Source organism: Agelaius tricolor, unplaced genomic scaffold (assembly GCF_023055355.1).
Source record: "Agelaius tricolor isolate 1412-34295 unplaced genomic scaffold, bAgeTri1.0.p SCAF_33, whole genome shotgun sequence".
NCBI classification, from domain to species: Eukaryota; Metazoa; Chordata; class Aves; order Passeriformes; family Icteridae; genus Agelaius; species Agelaius tricolor.
In genome coordinates this window covers 5,564,639-5,585,476 of record NW_027269293.1, presented here as the reverse complement: position 1 = coordinate 5,585,476, position 20,838 = coordinate 5,564,639, and the positions used below count along the sequence as shown (strand labels likewise).

General features: G+C 42.3%; 1 protein-coding gene across 2 annotated transcripts in view; it reads right to left on the bottom strand.

Moving 5' to 3' along the window:
• LOC139602205 (ceramide synthase 4-like) overlaps positions 1 to 20,838 on the bottom strand; it is a 40,272-nt gene that overhangs the window by 16,999 nt on the left and 2,435 nt on the right. For both annotated transcript variants that reach the window (XM_071451828.1, XM_071451829.1), the window contains one exon: positions 6,465 to 6,638. In XM_071451828.1, the coding sequence (XP_071307929.1) occupies positions 6,465 to 6,637 (173 nt within the window). In that variant the 5' untranslated portion in view covers position 6,638. The remainder of the gene's footprint in view (positions 1 to 6,464; positions 6,639 to 20,838) is intronic.

Sequence of the window (20,838 nt, the reverse complement as noted above, 5' to 3'; positions counted from 1 at the left end):
CTACCAACACCCTTCTCTACCTCAGCAGCAGAAAACATCCTCATTGAAGGTGAAGTGAAATCCTGCATAAATACTGCACAAAGAGGAAACTTGTCAAACAATTTTTTTTAAATATCCAAATAATCTGAATTTTACTTTAATTTCTCAAGAATTAGCTGTTCTTATTAATTGCTCCCTTTTACACACTGCCACTGGGGAAGGGTCTCTGTGCTACTGCAAACTGGTGCTGAAGCTGCTTTGAGCTGACAGCACCAAGCAGAGGCAGTGAGTGCTGAGCCCACACCTGCTCTGCCTGGTCACTCCTGATGTCCAGGCAAGTCCTCTGATCCATTCTCCCTAATGATTTGGACACAGAAGAAGATTTTTTTCCTTTCACTTTGGTGAAAAAAAGCTGCAAAAGCTATTTCACTGTTCAGGTGCTTAAAGGTGTTCTACTTCAAAATAGTATGGGATATATTTATGGCTGTGATTATCTGGTGTGGTTACCTGTGGTTTCTGCTAGTCATAGAGCTTATACTCCATATGCATATCTTTAGGGACTATTTCAGGTCCAGAATCCTCCAGATGGGTATTTCAGAAGTTTTCTTTTCAAGAACTCATTTCTTAATTTAATTATCTAGTATTAAAAAAAAAAAATTATAAAAAGACCCCCTACCTAAGGAATGCTGTAACTTCTGTTAAACCACAGGATGGGTACACATTTTGTTCACTCATATAACAGCTCTCACTTTTCTTTTGCACAGCCAACCCATCTGCCTGTGTATCAATTGTTCTTTGTCATTATCTTTGGGAAATTCCTTTGGCATCACCGGCTATAGGCACATTCAAAGATGTACCAAGGCCGACAAAAATTACATGTTTCTACCCTAAAAGAAAGGCCAGGTATAAGTGTGCTTGCTGGCAACAAGACACAAAGTGATCACAAAAACACGGGGAAGCATTAACCAGTTTCAGTGAAATTTAGCAGCACTCTGGCACTGCTGCTGGGTGGCAAAGGAATATAGCCATCACTGGGAATTCTGGGGTTTGGCTCTGACTGCTCTAAATAAATGTTTTAAGTGCATCTAATGACTTTTTTGTATATGAAGTGATTGGTTTAATAAGAGTGATACTGGACCGGCAGGTCCTGTGCTAAGAACAATAACACAATATTTCAGTAGTATCCATAACTCCACTCAAGTTGGGAAAACATCCACCTTAAGCTCTGCACTAGGTCTTGGTTCTTATATTAAACAGTGGGCCTGATCTTTCTCTTTCAAAGAACAGGCATCAATATAAGCACCTCTGAAGAGGAAGATGTAATAAATTATATTGTTGAAAACTACCTTATTGCCACTTCTTCTCAGGCCATATTGGGAACTGCAATGTATGACATTTTCCAGATACATTAAACAAAGAGAATGTCAGGTGTCAATGCAGCTTGCCAACAAATTTATTTTACTGAAAAGTATCCTGAAAATTTTCTTAATTTTGTTTAATCCCTGACTTCTCTATATTTTCTGATGATTTCTTATGGTTGTGGCATAAAATCTCTCTGCAACAGAAACAAGCCACTAGCAGTGGATGAAGACAGGGTGTAACCAGTTACAATTACTTTGTTATTCCAGTTTTGAGTTTACCCATGATTTATGGAACCAATCCTACTTTTATGAACATCATTGGGAAAACAAGGCCTGAAATTCTTCCTAAGGGACATTTGCATGTGTTGGCTGTATGCTCTGACTCAGTTCTTAGTTCAGTCCTGTTCCAAGCACAGCCCTAAAAGGATGATGCTTCTTCTGATTTCAACATCACAGATATGTCATCTCAGTGGCAGAGACAGCCTCATCATGGCACTTTATCAGCTCTCTGCAAGACAAAAGGGTAAATCTGAGGACTAAACTGTCTCCTCTCAGAGTCAGACACAGTCAGGGAGATGATTCTCATCACCAGCCTACTCCTCCATCAGTGAGCACATCTCACTCCATGTTTTACATGGCAGAGGTCTCTCCAAGGCACTTTATTCAGTAATCACAGAACAAGCTGTCTTGTGCAAAACCTCCTGAAGTTGAAACTAAGTGGATTTAAATGAATGGGTTTAAACTGCTACTCTCCCATCTTTCAAAAGTGGGCTACACTCCTGCAGATGCTTTTAGAGCTAGTGTGAGGTAAAAGAAATATTTGACTTTGGAGGTGGATTTTTAAAATATTATTTATAAGGGTGCCACTTGCAAATACCTTCAAGTACTAAGAAATACAGAACCAGTGATAGCAGCAATTTGAACTTCTGTTCTTTCAACTGCACAGTCTCTTTTGGCCCCCTGCTTTCCTTTGGCAGAGGGCTACTGCTGTGCTCCTGGTGTAGTCTCTGCCTTCTCCTGCTTGCAGGAGAATGTTTCACACCAGTTAAACTGACTGTTCCATTTGATACAAGGCCTGGATTCACTACAGTGCTGCTGTCCAGACTGAGTCAGGTTTGTTTTCAGTTCAATGCTGCAATGTGTCCCTCATCCCTGCACCAAGCCCTGCCTGTAAGACCTTAACAGGAGACTGTTTCCAGATCCTTCCTGATTACTGATCAACAACAAAAGTCTCAATGCAAAATAAGCTTTAGAAAGATGTATTTCTAAATAAAATATTCAGAATTGGTGTCCTTTCCTTCTTCTGGTTTTGAGTTCAAGTATCTGTTCCTGCTGATCAAGAGTGTCTACTTCTTTAAATGTATAACATATGGCTCACATCCTGGCACCACCCTCTCACAAAGAGACCGAGTATTTCTGACTAAAATCTTCTTCTAGTGAAATCTGGGAGCTGTGTGGATTCAAGTTCATTGACAATTCCTTTCAATTGCCCAACACCCAAAAATTCCTGGACAAGCCCAAAGTCAGACAAATCAAAAATTGTATGTAAAGTCTGGTTTTCAATGGCTTTACTATTTCTCAAAGGACTTTAGTTGCCACATTTTACTAACCATGCAGGTAAGAAACACTTTGCAATACTCCTTCAATATCATAGCTTTCCAAAAACTTGATTTTTACAGAAATGGTCTTAAACATTACATAACTAGAAGAGTAGCCAACATCCTTGCAGGACTATGCCCAGGGAAAAGTTCTGCTAAGTAAAATCAAGCTCCAAGTTATGGTTGCTGGACATATCTCCTACTCACAAGTGCAATCTGGAAACATTAAAGGAACAGGGGAGGTTCCCAAGTTCTAGGTCCTCTCTCTTCTCAGGACATCATTAACTGCTTCCCCCAGTTCCTGCCTCAGTACTGTGGCATAGCTCAGCACTGCAGCAGAAATGGGATTTCTACTCTCCAGCCCTGAATCCACCTTTCCCCACCTTCCTCAGTACAAACCAGCTCACAGGGGAGTTGCTTCACAACCCGTGAGCTGTTTCTTCTCCCCCAGGGCTGCACCCACAACCTCCTGAGCTCTCCCAGGCACACCCAGACACTGCAGGTCTTCTTCCCACAGCCACCACCTCATCCCCAGCATCACTGCCTCTTGGAAGGACGTTGCTGTCTCAGTTTTCCTCAGTTCAGCCAGCTGGTGCAAAGGAGAGGAAAATCCATCCTTTCACAAGTTTAATGCCTAAAAAAAGGATGAAACAATTGGTCCCAGCACAGCGGCTGATGTGGCCAATGATGGCACACTGCAGAAAATCCTCCAGACTTCCCCTGCCTCTTATTATTTACCTGGATTTCTCACAGTTAAATCACATGAATCACATTATAACATGTCTGAAATCCCAAAGCAGACACCACCAGGAACTATCTGGAGAGAGAAAAACTTGGCACCCAATGCAGAGTTGCAAGTAATAGCTGGTGGTGGCTGAAGGTAGAATAAGTTGCCACAGGGCAAGCTACAGCCACTAAACCCAAACCTGTCTCTAGTTACAGCCACTCATTTCAATCTGCAGACTAGGTGCCCAAAAATATACAGTCAGGGTTATCTACACAGAAAATGAGAAATAAAAATTTCCTTCTGCAGTTCTAAAACTTGGTATAAAGTATTTTAAACAGGGCCAGTGCCACTGTTTAAAGATACAGATAAGGCAATGGAGAAACTGAGGGCTGGATTCACACCTCACCTTCCCAGGGGAAGATTTCTTCTCCAGGATGAACTGGATGTGAAACAGTAATGATTCAGAATGAGAAAAAGTCACGCTGAAATAAATTACTGCACAGTTAGGACAAACAAGAATACAGCTCAGAACACCGGCTTGTAATTTGCATAGGTAAAATAGTACTATGATTATAGGTTTCCTGGACCTGTAAAATGGGCTTGTGATGTTATCTTTTTCAAGGGTGTGACATGCAGCTTTAATTTAATGAAGTTTGTGAATCAAAACAGCTTTAAAATTAATGAGTAGGACCAGGCCTGTGGAAACACTCCCAGCTGAGGCAGCACTTGGATGGGAAAGAAAAAAATCTTTTTACTTGGGCATTGGCATCTAAAAGCAGATGAAAAAGATTTTTAGATTGACTGGGAGTGGTGTGGCAGGAGGTAAGCAAATAAAGGGACGGAGTGACAGAAGCACAGAATCAGAGATGCTGAAAGGGGCCTCTGGAGACGACCCAGCCCAGCTCTGCTGCTCCAGCAGCTGCCTGGGCTGTGTCCAGCTGGGTGTTGTGTATCTCTGCTCAGGCAGACTCCTTCCCTCTCTGGGGAAACTGTTCCAATGTTTGACCACCGTCACAGTAAGAGGAGAGTTTTTGTGTGCGCAGATGGAGCATCATGCATTTCAGTTTGTGCCCACTGCTTCATGTCCTGTCAGGAGCCACCACTGGGAAGAGTTTGGCTCCTCCTTCCTGGCCATGTCTTGCACTGGGGAGCCATAAACTGGCCAAGTGCCATCAGTGGCACATGGGCCCCATTTCCAGCTCCACACCAGAAGCACATCTGTGTCACCCACCAGCAGGGCCCACCTGGAGGAGTAGGAATCCAGCCAGGTCTCTGCACCAGCAGGAAAGAAATGTGAGTCACTTGTGTTTTAATGGCTACCCAGAGCACCTTGGTTTCCACATGAATAGAGGTAACCAAGATGCCCTGTACCCAGGAAAGTGTAGGACAAAACCCATGGAATTTATGGAATGCACACTGAACATATTCTTTACAAAGAAGATATTTTAATTCCAATCTTGTATCATCCTAAAATGATTATTTCAGTAATTATTCACACATTTAGTTTTAATAAAATACCCCAACTTACAGCCACTATTTTTAGGTAAAAACATTCTTATAGGAGAGTTCTGAATCATTTCAACTTCTATAGGTTTTTCCAAGCTACCCTTGTGTCACAGAGAATCTGCAGAAGAAACATCCTTCTAGTCTACAGAAAAGTCCATTTCCATTTTGTTGTGCACCCACTTTTCAAAAGAGAATAATAAAACGTTTTTTAAATTGTCATTTCCCCTCTTTCTAAACTTAAAACCAATGAAGATTTCGAATTATTACCTATTCAGAGAGCTACTAAGAGTACTGTGTTTTGAATATACTGAAAACCACTTTAAAGTGTATTCAAAATCATGAAGGGGACTTGCTCTGCAGTCTTATCAACAGTTAATGCTGTAGTAAATCTGTTTTCCACCAGCAAATCATGTGTCACCAACCACATTAACTACTGACCAAACTGCATTAAGCAATGGCACCAGTTCAGGACTTTAATGATTAAACTCAGAGTTAGTGACACCTGCAGGATTTCTTGCTATTGTCATAAGGCCCAAATTTTCTGTGCTGAAGTGTAATGTGAAAAACATTCAAATGGTTCTGGTCAGAAAGATCCTTGAGTCAGAGTAACTTCTTGTGCCAGCACAGAGTTTGCAAAAAGCAGCCCCAAAAGCAGATTTGGTAGCAGAACGAGAGGAGCAGAAATCCTGGCAGTCCAGCACTGAAGGGTCTGTAGCAACTTCAAGTCAGAAGCAGCAGCAAATGTCTGTCCCTGGCAGAGGAGAGCAGGGGCACTGCCAGCCCACATGGGGAGCAGTGCCACACACCCCTGTGCCAGGCAGGGCTGATGCTGAGGCACAGGGCTCAGCCCAGTCTGATGCATCTTGCTCAGGTTTGTCTGTCAGGTGCAATACTCCAGATCCCCATCACCCAAGATAAAGGAGACTTTACTGTACGATGGAGTCTTAACATGATTTCTGCCACACTCAACCCAGAAACAGCAAGTAACATGCAACACACACAAACCAGCAAAACACACACATAAACCTCACCTACACTGATCTGTTCAATGTGTACAAAGTCACAGTGCTTGCAAATAGACCCTAAGGATAGGGTTTGTGCTCTACATTCAACACACTTCTTTAGCCAGTACACAGGGCTGAAAGGAAGGTGCTGAAAAATGCCAGCAGACTGTGACATGGAGTCTCTGTGCATCTCTTCAGTCATGCATTGGCACAGACAATAAAGCCAGCTTTTGGACCCAAACTGCTCCCATTGTACCTAAGAAACCACAAACAGTATTAAATAACTTACCTTTCAAAGGCACACCGAATGACTACCAAGATTAAAGCAAAAGGGATACTGAGCAGGAGATCACGAGGCTGAGGGTAATGAGTGTCTTCAGACTCTTGCATGTCCTCCCAGGTGATTCCTGGGGGCAGCCAGAACTCGTGCTGCCACAGCCACTCATACAGAGAGCGAGCCATCCTGGAAGGAGGAGAGACCAGAATCGAGTGAGCCCTGCACACAGAAAACCTGTCAGCACAAGCCAAGGAAGGATTACACCCTTGCTGAGGTGGCATCTGGCTGTGGGACACAGCACTGCCCAAAGAACTGATAACCTGTTCACAGATCCTTATCGTGTGCTTGGGAAATGCTGACTCCTGGCACTGAACCAAAACAGGGGTAAAATGGAGAAAAGTGCCTCAGAATTCAACAGAGTATTAGTGCCAAACTTCTCAGTTCAGAGATTCCTCTCTACAGCTAGGTATTGTGGGGATGTGGCAAGTCTGCTCTACTTTTTACGTATGTATCCTCATTTTTCAGTTTTTGATCTTTTGCATTTCTTTGATTCTATTTACAGATTGTAATTCCATTATGTGTATGTGTGTGTGTGTGTGTGTGTGTGTATGCATTATTATTCTGAGACTTCGCCTTAGAAAAGAAAAGAAATCATCTTTTTGCTTTGAATTATTAAGGAAGGTACTTCAGGTAAGAATTTTTGTGCTAGGCAGATTTTGTGCTGTGTTCTTAAGGTAATTTTAAAGACTATGCTTGAATGTGGAATCTACATATATGATCAGTGAGTTTAGCAGCAAAATGGACAGCAGAATGTTGATGTGACAATTCAACACACAAATACTGTTTCTAGATAACTCTACCTCATACAGAAATATGAGCTGCACCACCCTCCAATACACATTGCTCATTCTTAGCTGGTAACAACCAACATCCCAAACAGAAGCTCTGAAGTCAAACAAACTCTGTGTAAGCACAGAAGAAGAATATGGGAATGAAATGCCCCTTGAGATAATCAGAACAGTGCACAGGCAATGCCACCTTAGGAAACTAGGGAAAAAGCAGAGAATTTAAGTGTCTGGCCCAAGTATTACAAAGCTTCTCTTCAAGCACAGTCCCAAGGCCTGGCCTATTTTCTGCAAGAACTGCCTATCAAATAAAAAATTAAGCAGTCATTTTATTTTGAAGATATCTTTAATTCTGATGCAATTTCTCTGTTAAACACATTCTACAATCTTGGTATCTGAGGGATATTTTCTGAATCACAGCCCTGGAGTCATAGAATGGGTTGGGTTAGACAGGACCTTGAATTTCATTCCACCCCCTGCCATGGCAGGGACACCTCCCACTGTCCCAGGCTGCTCCAAGCCCTGCCCAGCCTGGCCTTGGGCACTGCCAGGGATGCAGGGGCAGCCCCAGCTGCTCTGGGCACCCTGTGCCAGGGCCTCACCACCCTCATGGGGAAGAATTTCTTCCTAATATCCCATCTCTCTCAGTTTGAAGGCATTCCTCCATGTTCAATCCCTCCAAGCCCTTGAAAAAGTATCTCTCCATCTTTCTTGTAGGCCCCCTTCAGGCACTGGAAGGAAATGTGAGATCTTTTCTTGATTTGGACTTTACTATTCCCCTCAATGTTTCTTTTTATCTGACTACAACAGGGAAGAAGAGGATGCTATTTCTTCAGATTTGACTCATTTCTCCTGGCACAGGCATATCCAATTTGGTTTGAGGACAAAGCTGATTAAAAATATATGTGTAATTGATAGTAAGTGGATGAAAACTTTCTAATCACTTATATATTTATAAAAGTCTAAATTCTAATCCCTAAAATACATATAATATACAGAATTTATATATCTTATATAGAAAGGAGGAAAACATTCCCCTTTTCCCCAAAGAAAAAGGAAAACCATCTTATGAAAAATGCATTCTTCTCCTCCACTGTGCACTGCCTGATTTCAGCTTTTCATAGTAAAACCCACAGCATAAAAATCTTCCTAAAAATCAAAAACCTGACATACTGAAGAACTGCAACCAAAAGAAGTGGATGTATGGCTTCACTAGCACTGTCAAGAACAATCCAGGTTTTTACTAGACTTCAGTTTGACAATAATCAACAGTATTTTCTTTCTGGTGTAGCTCCTGGGCCTCTTGAAACTGCAGTTTTGATACCACTTCCAGGCTGCTCTCCATTCCTTCTTCTAGTTCTTCTTCCAGATAATACCTGGACAAAAACCACTGGCACATCTCCACTAAATGGAGATACAGAGGGTTTAAAGATTCTTCAAATCCTGTTTTAAGAGCCCGACAAGCAGGATGCAGCAGTTTTGGAATTGCCTGCCAAATCTCGAGTGTCTACAGCTCTCAGGGGCCTGTCCCCACCAAGGCTGTTTGGAGGTGGGAACATTGCTACCAACCACTGCTCCTCTGGCAGGGCTGTAGGATCCTTTGGGACAGTTTCCTTTCCCTTTAGTGCTCCAGCAAAAGCACCTGGAGCCAGGACCATGGAGGTTGGTGATGGCTCCCTGGTGACAGAGCTAGCTGAAGCACACATACACACCTGCCAGAAAAAGCTTTTCAGACTGCTCAGTAAACATGCTACAGCTCCACTTGGGTGACACAGCCCTGTGCCCACGCGACAGGGTGGCTCTGCTGAACCCCCAGACCTCGGTGAACCATTTTTTCAGGATGTCCCCAAATTTCCTATAGACTATGTGAACCCAGGTTTCTCCACAAAAGTTTGCATTTTTTAGAGAAAAATGTGTTTGTGTAGAAGCAAACTGTATATGGGCTTAGCCTAGGATGAATTCAACATCCTGTCCCCATGAAGCATGGTGACACCACACCAAAACAACTTGTGCACTTCAGACAGTACTGGACACCAGCCTGAAGAGCCAGATAACCAGAGTGAGGTGTCTGAATTGCAAAGAACTTTACAGGCATTGAACATACCAACCTCAAAATGTTGGTAAACTTTCTCAGCTGTTAAAAATCTCAGCTCTAGTTGGGAAAATCATTAGGAATACCTAGGAGAACTCCAGGGAAAAATTACACTTCCTCTTTGACTCAGCTCTTCAAAAACCATTTCTTCAGTAGGTTTTCCCACTGTGCAGACAGAAGGCATGCTGGGGAAAGCTGCCATCACAGCCAGTTTTGCAGCTACACATTCCCACATTCTCCCTCCAGAACTGTCTATATCTGGCAACAACACAAAACCACACCTGGTAGAGAACAGCAGCTGAACTCCACTGGGGACTCTCTGTGGAAGAATATTTTTGTGTGCAAAACACAGATAGGCAGGATCACCCTCATGGAATATTTCTTCATCTTTGCAGCAGTCTTTACACATTGCAGAAAATACAGAACAAAAAATACAAAAAACCAAAAATACAGAACACGGTACTACATGAAGCAACACATATATCTTTTGCAATTTATACAGGTCAAGTTCTCAAGTCAAGGCTGCTGGAAAGCTGAAGACAATGGTGTGTCTAAAAGGCCCTTTGAGCACCCACAGAAAAGTGTAAGTGGGCCCATTCTTTCTCAGTTCTTTACACCTCACACAGCACCTATCCTGCACTGTAGCTTTTGAATGTGCAGAACCAAACCCTTCAGCTCTGAACACAGGTCTAACAGAGAAGACACCCCCTCACACAGAGCTCAGCAAGAGCAGGGATAACAAACAGCCCTGGGAAACACTGGACAGATCAACATAAGGACTTCACAAACAACCAACAAAATAGTAAATGCTGAAAGAACAGCTTTAGGTTGGTTGTAGAAAGGTACATGTAAGGATGAAATCAAAACCAGAGAAGTATCACAGCTACACCATTGGGTAAGGGAGGACAAGGCTTCAGCACTTCCCGAGCCCATAGTGCACCAAGAGGAGACGTCACTGAGGTCCTTTGAGGTGACACAGCCAGAAGATCTTGAAGCAACTGGACTCTGCTGCCCAGTGGCTTCATCCACTGTATTTACTTTGTTGAATCTTGCCTTTCCTGGTGTTGCTTGTTTTTTTGGTTTTTGTGAACATAGTGGTTTCATCTGAATCCTCAGCATTGCAAAGGTCTCTGCTGTTCGGCTTGCTGGGCTGCTCCAAGGAGAGCAGGAATTGCTGCATCTGCAGTGCCTGCAGCAGAGCAGCACAGCAGGGCTCCCCACCCTGAGCCACAGAACACCACTGCACTGAACCCTGCAGGGCCAGGTTTGTGCTTGGTTTTGCTTTCAAAGCAGAACTGTTTGAGAAGAAGCAGGACATCCAGCTAAGGAGGTTACTGCTCGTCTCACAGGTAAAATGGCTAAGCAGGTTTACCCAGGCAATGTTAACTGTTGCTTACATCTTCAAAGAGTTACCCTCTTGCTTCACTTACAGACTCCATTCCCAAGCAAAACATTAATATATAGGTACACAAATATTCATGTAAATTTACATGCGTGACTATAGCAGATAAGGGTGGAGACGAAACAGAGAGAAACAGCTTACACGTCTTGGAAAGAACTGGCTACAGAGGCCTCGAGTGCTCAATTACAGCAGACATGGGCCATTGTCTGCAGGTGGATTATACAGGTTTGTGGGTGAACCATGCCAAAGGTACAAACATCCCTGCAGTGGCTCTGGGCCAAGCCATTTAGGTCAGCCAAGTCTTATTAGTTTAATTGCAGCACCACGTTAATGGCCTGGCTGCCAGAGCAGCGCGGGGATTCCTGCAGCAGCCTTCCTGGTAGGGCCAGTTTTCCCAGGATGCAAATATCGCCTGCAGCACAGCACTGCCACAGGGGAAATCACCAGTTAATGGGGAAGCACACCACCACAAGGATGCAGTTATGCTGCTTCTCGAGTCAAGCTGCTTTATTTTTCCATGGGGTTAAGGCTAAAGAAAACCAAAAACACTTCTTCAATCTTGATTTGCTGGAGACCAAAATGGAGAGGCTTGTCCTATCTTCCCAAGAAACTGGGGTTGAGAAACAAAGTCTTCCATATAGTTCTAAAGGTTCCTGTTATTTCAAACTGGAATTTGGAGCCATTGTGTTCCTGCCCTACTCTGGTCCATATTGCCTAAATTTGAGTTTCCATTGCCTATTATGTCTTTGAACCTTTAAGTCATTTTACTAAGAAATCAATTAGCCAAGAACTTCATGAGTAAATTCTCTCCTGATAGCTTTTCTAGGCAGTTTCTTGTTTGATATTTTCCATAATTCTGATGTCTTCAACTAAAACTACTTGCAACCCAAGAGAAGTTACTAGTTTAGACATGAAAATTACTGTGTCTCTTTTAGGTATAAAGAAATAATTTTATCAAATAAAGCTCTGACTAACATAGCACAGGCTATCTTTTGAATACTCATATTATATTTAACATCTTAATCTCCATCTCCAAGGATTTTTCTTTTTTTAAACTTTCACACTAATGATCACAATACTGGTATTATAGTATTATAGTTCTAGGATAATTTTTGCTTCTTTTTTTGGTAAAATCTTTTATACATTTCTTCTAATATATATCAAGACTTGGTAAAATTTATAGATTAAAAAATCACTAAAGATTTGGTAAAATTTATGGATAAAAAAATCTCTGCTCCAAAATTTTTAATTACATGTAGCATTATTTTCAGCATACTGAGACAGAGATTAGTTAGTTAGAGTCACCTGCCTGAAGGGAATACCTTAGGCTTTTCAAATTTCACTTCAGTTTTGATATGTTCATTTCCATTTCCTCATCTCTGTTAGCGTCCTGGAGTCATATCTGCTTTCAGATATCACCTTACTCAAAACAACACTTCCCCTGCCCGAGATCCCTTTTTTATCTATGTTTCCCTTGGTTCTTCACCATTTTAAGGCTTTTCTTATAATGTAAATTTAACCATGGATGGACAGTGTCCAAGGGACTCAGCTGAAAGTTATCAATTAAGAAAAATGCCTAAGAAGGTCCTCCCATGGTAATGAAAAGATATTTAAACCTTTCCATATAGTTCCAGTCCATGAACAACTTACTGGCCTTACTTAGCTCTCCTAGCATGCTTCCTCAACCTGTCAAAGTAACATTCCTATGGAACTCATCACCCTGTACACCTCCATTTCTTTGAACTTCTTTTGCAGATTTTTACAAGCCTGCTTGCTCTGGCCATAACTGATGCAGAATCTCCAACCACGTGTTCAAGTTTTGTCATTAATCTCTTTTTACCTGCAGATAATTCTGCTTTATTTCTCTAGTTCCTCAGCCTTCTTCTCTCTTTCTCTTGTGACTCTACATACCCTTTTCCCTAAAACTACAGCTTCTGGAAGAACCTCCATTTGTTTTTGACTCAAATAAGATGTTTCAACTCTGACCAGTAGCAAGAGAAATGAAACCACAACCTCCTCACCTTTGTAATCACCAACACTATGTTCTCCAGGCTCACTCTCCTCACCCAGACTCTGTTCTCCATATCCTTTTTTTTTGGAAGATAACTGAAAATTTGAAATTATTTGTGCAGCCTTGTTTCTCCACCAATGTCCAATTACCTTCAACTTCCTAGCTTTTGGATGTTTTCCTCACCTAGATCTACCAGCTGACATTTCCTACCAAATTATTTCATGTCTGCTGTTTACACAAGAATAAATTCATTTTCCAAGTCACACGCTGCTCTGTTCAAAGGCCAAAATTTCCATCTTTTGGGAGAGCTCTGTTGCAGAAAACCCCTAAAATGCCCAATTAAACATTTGAAACCGCAAATAAAAGTCCTACAATAGACAAACTTGCCTACCTAGATCTGCAGAGAACATCTTCCTCACCCAGCATAAAGTACATACTAACCTCCCATACCTTATGCTCCACTTGCCAGCTCCTTCCCTGCTGGGCTGCTGTGCCTGTGAGTGCTGGCTCTGAACACACTGCAGCTATCACCCACAGCACAGCAGGGTTTCAGCTGATGTCACTCACCACGTCAGAATGCAAATCAGACAGCTCTTCTCATTCAGTCATCCCTCACTGAGGGGAACGAGTACAACTTCCTGCTTTTGCCCAGTGAAAAACAAGCATTAGTTTATTCAGCTAAAAACAAGGCCGAAAGGCCCCAGATACTTCTGGCTTCACAATGTCTTTGGTCAAAAGGTGGTCAGAGCAGTGTGTCCAAATGTTTCTTAGCTTCTTTCTTGCTACCAATGTACTTTCAGAAGCTGCTCTGGGTGCTCTTCACACCCCTCACTCCAGCTGAGCTTCAGCTTTCCTCCCTGCATCCTTCTTTCCCCAGGCAACATTTCTGTATTGCTCTTGGCCATTCATACCTCTCCCACCTTCCTGATGCTTCCTGCTTGTGTTTGAGCTCAAACAACAGCTCCATGCTCATGCTCCTTTGCCTCCTACCATGTTTGTTTGTCTTTTTGCATGTTGCAATGGACTACATGTGCTTGGATCTGGTTCTGGAAGATCAGCACCTTTACCTGCCAGGAGAGTCTCCCATGAACTCCTGCCAAGCAGATCCCTGAAGAAGCACAAATCTCCTCTCCTGAAACTTAAGAAAAACCCAAGAAGGTAGATTCAAATTTTGAAATACCACAGCTGTTTCTACCATATCTTTCCTCCAAGAACCTGGAGATCCTTCCCTACTAATGCTGCAAAAAACCTGGGCTGAACTGCAGCACTCATCAAACTAGTCTGAAAAACAAAGTGCTGTATTGAATTATCAGGGTAAAAGCAAGAAGACTTTTGCTGTTTGGCTGGTACCTAGTTCACGGCTGAATTATTAAATGCAGTAACATTCCTGTTACATGCTAACATGAAGTAACACGCCTTCCAAGGACAGAGTGAGGTAACAAAAACCTTGTTGTCCTGACACTTGGGAACAATGTTCTGCTACTGAACATTAACTGTACAAACAAACAAAAACAAAACAAAAATCAGCGGAAAACCACAAGAGACTGCATGCTGACTGTTTGGCCACATCCCTGTGCAGAAAGCTACAGACCATATCATGGCTTAGTAAGAACATCAGACACCACCGGTGTCAAAGCACCAGCTACAACATCTCCACAAAACACACAGTCCAGACCTATGTGGGTTTCTCAAGAGTGCAAATGTAAAATATAAGAAGGAGGTACCTATAAACCCCAAATGAGCTACTTATCAATTTCTTTGCATTTTTTCCTTCATTCTTTCTCCTGACACCTACTATTTCCTCCAGTCTCACTGTAGAAACAGCCGTCACTGTCTGACATCACTTGATAGAACTGAGGAAAAAAATCTAGTTATTGGCCTCAGGCCACAGTGAGCTAAGAAGTCAGGTTGGAAGATCACTGAAAGAATCAAGAGGGAGATTACTTCTCCTAGAACTGCTCACCTGTTCTTTCTCTAAATTTTTTCAGTATCAAAGAAAGAGTCAGGCAATCTTAATGAGATCATGTCCTTCAATCTGAATTAAGAGACAGTAAAAACTGCCAAAAAGCCTCTAAACAGAAATGCTATTTATCCACAAAGATTGTACCAACAAGCAGTTCATGCACCAATAGAAGCCTTTTGACAGATTTTGGAAGAGAAAGGTACAAAAAGGAATCACACTGTGAGAATACACACTAAATAAGGCTCAAGACTTTGAGCCTGGACAGCAATAACTTTGTGAGAAACTCTTCCAAAGGCAAGTTCTGGCCTTACAACCCAGTTTATGTGCATGGATGTTCAGATGCTGGAGGAACAAAAAATATTTGTCCAGATAATTCATTACAATACATACCCCTGACATTGTTTCTACTACCAACTGCAATCACTCAACAGATTATCACTAACCCTGCTACTCTACAAACATATCCCAGGCCTTAAAAAGTTTAATCCTAACTTAAAAATTGAGAATAACAAAAAGCAGGTAGTAGGTTCAAGCTTCCAAGCCATACTTGAATCACATTAAAAAACCAACACAGCACTCAATAAAGCCTCTTATGAGCTCATGTGACAGTGCAATGCTTCTCCAATGCATTACCTGACTCTCCAGCCCTTTTGAGGCATAAACATTCCTAAATAATCGTACTGTTGTGATGGCCCTCTCCTCACCTCTAAGAATCACCCTTGGCAAGCCCTTCTGGTCCCTTCCAGGACAGCTCCTCCTCTCCTGTCCTTTTGTCTTCAGCCACACCCCAGGTTCCACAGTCTGTGCAGCCCTCAGAAGCTCTTCATCCATAGCTTCACCTACAGTTCCTACTTCCCTGCAGCCCAAAGTGTCACCATTGCTCCTAATTCATACAGTCAAGCCCTACAGTGAATCAAGCACTCTTATCCCTCTTTCTCCTCCAGCCAGGCCATTTCCCCAGTCAAGTTTTCTAATTCATCACACCAGCACATCTGAGCATCCCCCTGAGCGCTGAACTCCTGAACAGCCAATGTTGGGTCAAAACAAGAGAACCTGCTGTGTTAAACAAGGAGGCCTCAGGGACCGATCTGTGCAACCTCTGCCACAGACCTCGCAAAGATCAAACAGCAAAGTGGAATTGGATCATCTTTAATGCCAACATAGATTAGAAAAGTGCTTACCTATCATTTAGGATTAATCTGTTGCGTGAAGTTGAGGGAGGCATCCTGTATTACAATGCAGTACACCTACACACACAGTAAATGACTTTTCACACAACCCTCGCTCTCCTCCCTCATGCAGGAAACACATAGGCTTTAATTACTTTCTATGAGTTGTCTTTAAATTTCAGTATCAACTGTTCCATCAGTTTCCCAGGTATTTGTTCTTGCAAACTCCCCAGCCTGTTCCAAAGCTTAGGGAAAAAAAAAATAATTACGCTAAAATTAAGATTCTTTTAAATTATACTCCTACCTGTAAAAGTAGTACATGCTTTCATGATTTTTCATTTCAAAACACAAAACATAAAACTTTATCTGAGAACATCTACATTCCCAACATTACTGCAAAAGCAAAATATGTCAAAAACATTGAGATAGCAACTGATAGAAAGATTTGCCTTTCTCCAAGTTTAAAACCATTGAGAATCACTTTTCACAAGCATTACTGCTTAATGAGTAATGCAATCTATCACGTGATGATGTTCATTGAAAAGCAAATGTGAATATGAATTATTCTTCATTAGCACAAATAACTTAAAAGCTCTGTGATAGGAGCAGCCTATAAAGCAGAATGTAAAACTCCAGTTGTTTCCATAGGCATTGAGCTCTTTTCTTTGCTGGAAGGTGGCTAACATGAAGAGAACCTGCCTCCAATGGAGCTTTATCTATTACATAAACAAATCACTGGAGGACGGTGTATTCCTTGTCAAGATTTGAAGGCTGCAACAACTGTGCTATTTATCCAGTAATTCTGGCATTATGGGATGTTATAACCACATGTGCAGTGGGACCCTTCCAATGAGGGATCCCGCTGGACACAGACAGGGCTCATTGGGATTGCTCAGCCCTGGGGGTCCTCTTGGTCTTCTGGGGAACACAGTCCCTCCTCAAGCCGGACTCCTCCTGCTCTAATGAGGAGCCAGTGTTTGCTGAAGGGTCTGAGAGAGAACTCGGACACCCCATCCCCCATCCCAGCAGCAGCACCCCCGGCTCCCGGGCACTGCCCTGGCTCAGCTGCCTGAGCTAAGGGTTTATTTTTAAAACGCTGATACCGAGGGTCACTTTCTTCTTGCTTCAGTTCACCACAAGTAACTTTACAAGAAAAGTCATACAGAAGGGATTATTTGGGGAATTCTGCTTTCATGCTTTTAATTCAATATCCTCTCTAAACAGAAAAATTCCTCTGATCTTTTCTTTGAAAACATTAAACACAAACTCTGATAATTCATCTTTCAAACCCTGCAGAAGGATCTTTCAAATATGTATGAAGACAGACAGATGAACCACAGGGAAGCTGTTGTCCCAAAAGCTCTTAGAGTACCTCAGGGATAAAAATAACACTGCTCATTACAAACAAAATAATGTGAACACAGCCTGTAGTTTACCTCTTTCACAATTTATTTTTCCTTATCTGCTTTGATTCAAAGCCTTGGCATTTGTTGGGTTGGAAGGCATATGCCATAACCTGTGACTACCAGCGCAGCAACCTCAGAAAGAAAAGTATTTTAAGAATTTCTTTATTTTTGGAACTGACTTTTAAAACAAAGACACTAGTTCTGATCAAAACCAGTTTCGGTAAAAGGTGAATCAGTCTCAAAGTTTATGGAATTACTGCAGTCCTCTTTGAATGTATTTCCTATTTTTCCAAATAAAACTCCTGGATTAATTAAAACTAATGCATATTGGAAAAGGAGTGGGGAACATGCACTGGGTTCTTGACATTGCTGTTTAATTCTGGACAAACCTGCTGAGGCATGCACTACAAAAACAACCCCCAACAGAACAGCCTTAAGTGGACTTTCAAAACTGGGAAAATTATGACTTTTTTTTCTTTTTACTTAAGAAGAACCTGCTATAGAATGCCAGTAGAATTAAATATGAAACCTTCGATACAGATATACTAAAGGTGAATACATGCATAGAGCAGAGACCCACAATAAAATGCAAACCTTAATTTGAATGAGGAGGGTGGCTAAGGGCACAGAACAGACTTGCAGACACCTAGTTATGGTGAAAAGCACCCCACAGCCAGGTCAGTGTGTGAGACCAGGAGCACTGAGTCACACCACAAGCAGGCCCAAGGGCAGGAGCTCTGCCAACACCTGTGGTGGCCAGGATGCATCCAGTGGAGAACAACACTTTGCATCCTCAGCCCTTTGTGGCAGCTTCACAGCAGGCCCAGCCTGGGCTGGCAGCAGCTCCTGGAACTCATCCAGAACCAGAAGCTGCACGGGGCATTCCAGGGCTGTCCATGCTGCTGGGCAGGGGGCAGTGCCCAGCTCCTGGCAGAGGTTCCCCTACAGCTCCTTTCAGGTGCACTCCAGGTCTAGGGGCTCCCTGAGCTCCAGCCTTTACAACAGAACCTGCAGTGTGTGGCATTGCAATGAAATGGGGCTGGAAATGTGCAAACTCTACACCTACAACAGATGCCACTGAAATGTTCAATATCTCAGTATTAACTAGAACGAGGATAATTAATTTTACTTATAAGAAATAATTACAAGATTTTGGCTTCCTCTAGAGCAATCTATTTTGAAGTAAGCCTTTTGACTTCTACTTTTCCTTTACATGAAAGCGTGGCTTTTCTCCCACAGGGAAGAAACCTGGAACAGACATTGGAAATACAAGCAGGATATAAAACACAGAACACAATAAACAATTCTGACTCCAGAAATCTCATGACACTTTTGTTCTTATCAACAGGCTCTAAATTCACAGCTAAAGTGGAGTCAGTTCAAAACTGCATGCCCCTCAGTTCAGCTGCACCCCCACTGGATTTTAGTGTGGACTTGTTATGTCATAGTAATGTCTGGATATATCTAATGAGCCTAAATGTATTAAACAAATGTGATTTTTCAGAAAATGCTGTGATATAATGACTCAGCATTTCAAAGAACAAGTACATGTTACTTACACCCTACAGTACAGAAAATCAAGATGGACTATTTGTTCTGACTTGTGCATGTCAGTTCTTTCATGTTCTACAATCTCCTTTCTTCTAAGTTTGTTTTCACCTGAACAAAGCCTAAGACTGGAGGACCACAGTGGGAAAAGAAACAGATGTGCTTCCTTTAAGATTGTATCAGTGGGTGGAGAGATCCACTACAGTCCTTAAAATGAAACTGCTGCTCTTTCCAGCATGAAGATCCCCCTGCTGAGAGAGGCTCCTTACAACTGAGAGCCAGAGTAAACCAACAGAGCCATCAAAGACTGGACCCCGGCCTCCACCCGTTCCTGGCCAGCTCTCCCACATCACTGCCACCACCCTGCCACGCTCTGCACAGCGATTTGTCAGGCTTCACAGAGAACCAGCTTGAGAAAAAGATCTGGGTTTAAACCAAACTTTTTCTGGTTTTATTACTTGGGGGTGATTTTACCCCGTGCCAGTTCCTCAGTGCAATTTACCTCCTGGCTTCAAAATCATTTGTGCAGGCTCAATGTAAGGTGTAGGGGGAAATGAGAAGTGGCCTGGACCTGGCAAAGGTGGCACCTCTCTCTACAGGAACACAGCTCAAGCTAATGAAACCGTACCTCTGCTGAACTCCAAACGCCCATCTGCTACACCATACCTGGAAATATCGGGATTCATATCATCGAGTCCTTACTGACCTTTGCAAAAGGAACCTAAAAAAACCCAAAAAACCAAACCAAACAAAAACCACCACCAACAACAAAAAGAAAAAGACAAACAAAAAACCCCCAAACAAACAAACAAAAAACCCAAAACACACACACAAAAAAACCCACCAGAAAATTAAGCCTAAATATGTGATAGATGCACCCCCAAGCAATTTCTGGGTGTACATACACAACTGAGGGACCCTCTGGATCATATGACACCAAACACCATGCCTGTATTTTTCTCCTATTTCTCTCAGGATTGAGTAACAAGCTTAAAGAACTATCCCCTACTCATCTTAGACCTGAAAAAGTAGCGTCCAATAACATTCTAGCTGCATTTTACTCTCTTGCAGAGAAATTTGCTATGAATTAGGATCCGGAGATTCCCTGAGGGATCTTTCATTTACAACCACTGCTTCCAAAGTCTGGACAAATCATCATGACCTTGGCAGGTGGCAACCCAGCTGCTGCAGCTCAGCTGTGATGTGCCTCAATCTGCTTCAAGCACTGGTCACAAACCCAACTCGTGTTCTAGTTCTGTGCACAGTGCTCTCCAAAAAGAGAAGTCCCATGGACTTGTACCTTGGAAGAAAAGGAGACCAAGCTCAGGCGTGCGCCCAGATGGCTGGAGCCTTGTCATCTGTAGCTGTATTGACTAAACACTCCTTTACCACAGTCACTTTTCACAAGCAGAATTAGCAGCTTTGCAGTTTGACTTCTGTATATTGAGCCCACATAAGCCACTTCCTAGAATAATGCTAAAATAAGTGATCTACAAAGGCTTTCACTTCCTTTCCTGCCCTGCAAAGTATTGTTCTCTGCCATAAACATGTCAGAAAAGAAAAATTTGGATAACTCTATGAGCCTGAAAGCAATTTCCCCCAAAGAGCTTCGCAGGAAAGAGTCTAGGGTTTTATAAAAGCTAGAGTTAAAATAGAAAATAAAAATTTAGAAAAACAGTATCAATTTTCTTGTTATGTATCTCAAAGAACAGAAAGCAATTGGACTTTCCTGACACCTTTTTGCTTCTTGAGCCTTCTTGGGCTCATGAATATGATTAAGGATTCTAATTAGCAGCCTGTCAGAAAAAACATAAATTGCAGGAATGCCTGAATTAGTAATTTTTGTGTTTATTGGACACTGCCAGGTTTATAAAAGATTGGATGTTGTCAAGATACTGACTTTCCAGAGCTCATGCTCTCCTTCAGATCAGACATCATTTAAGTTCAGCA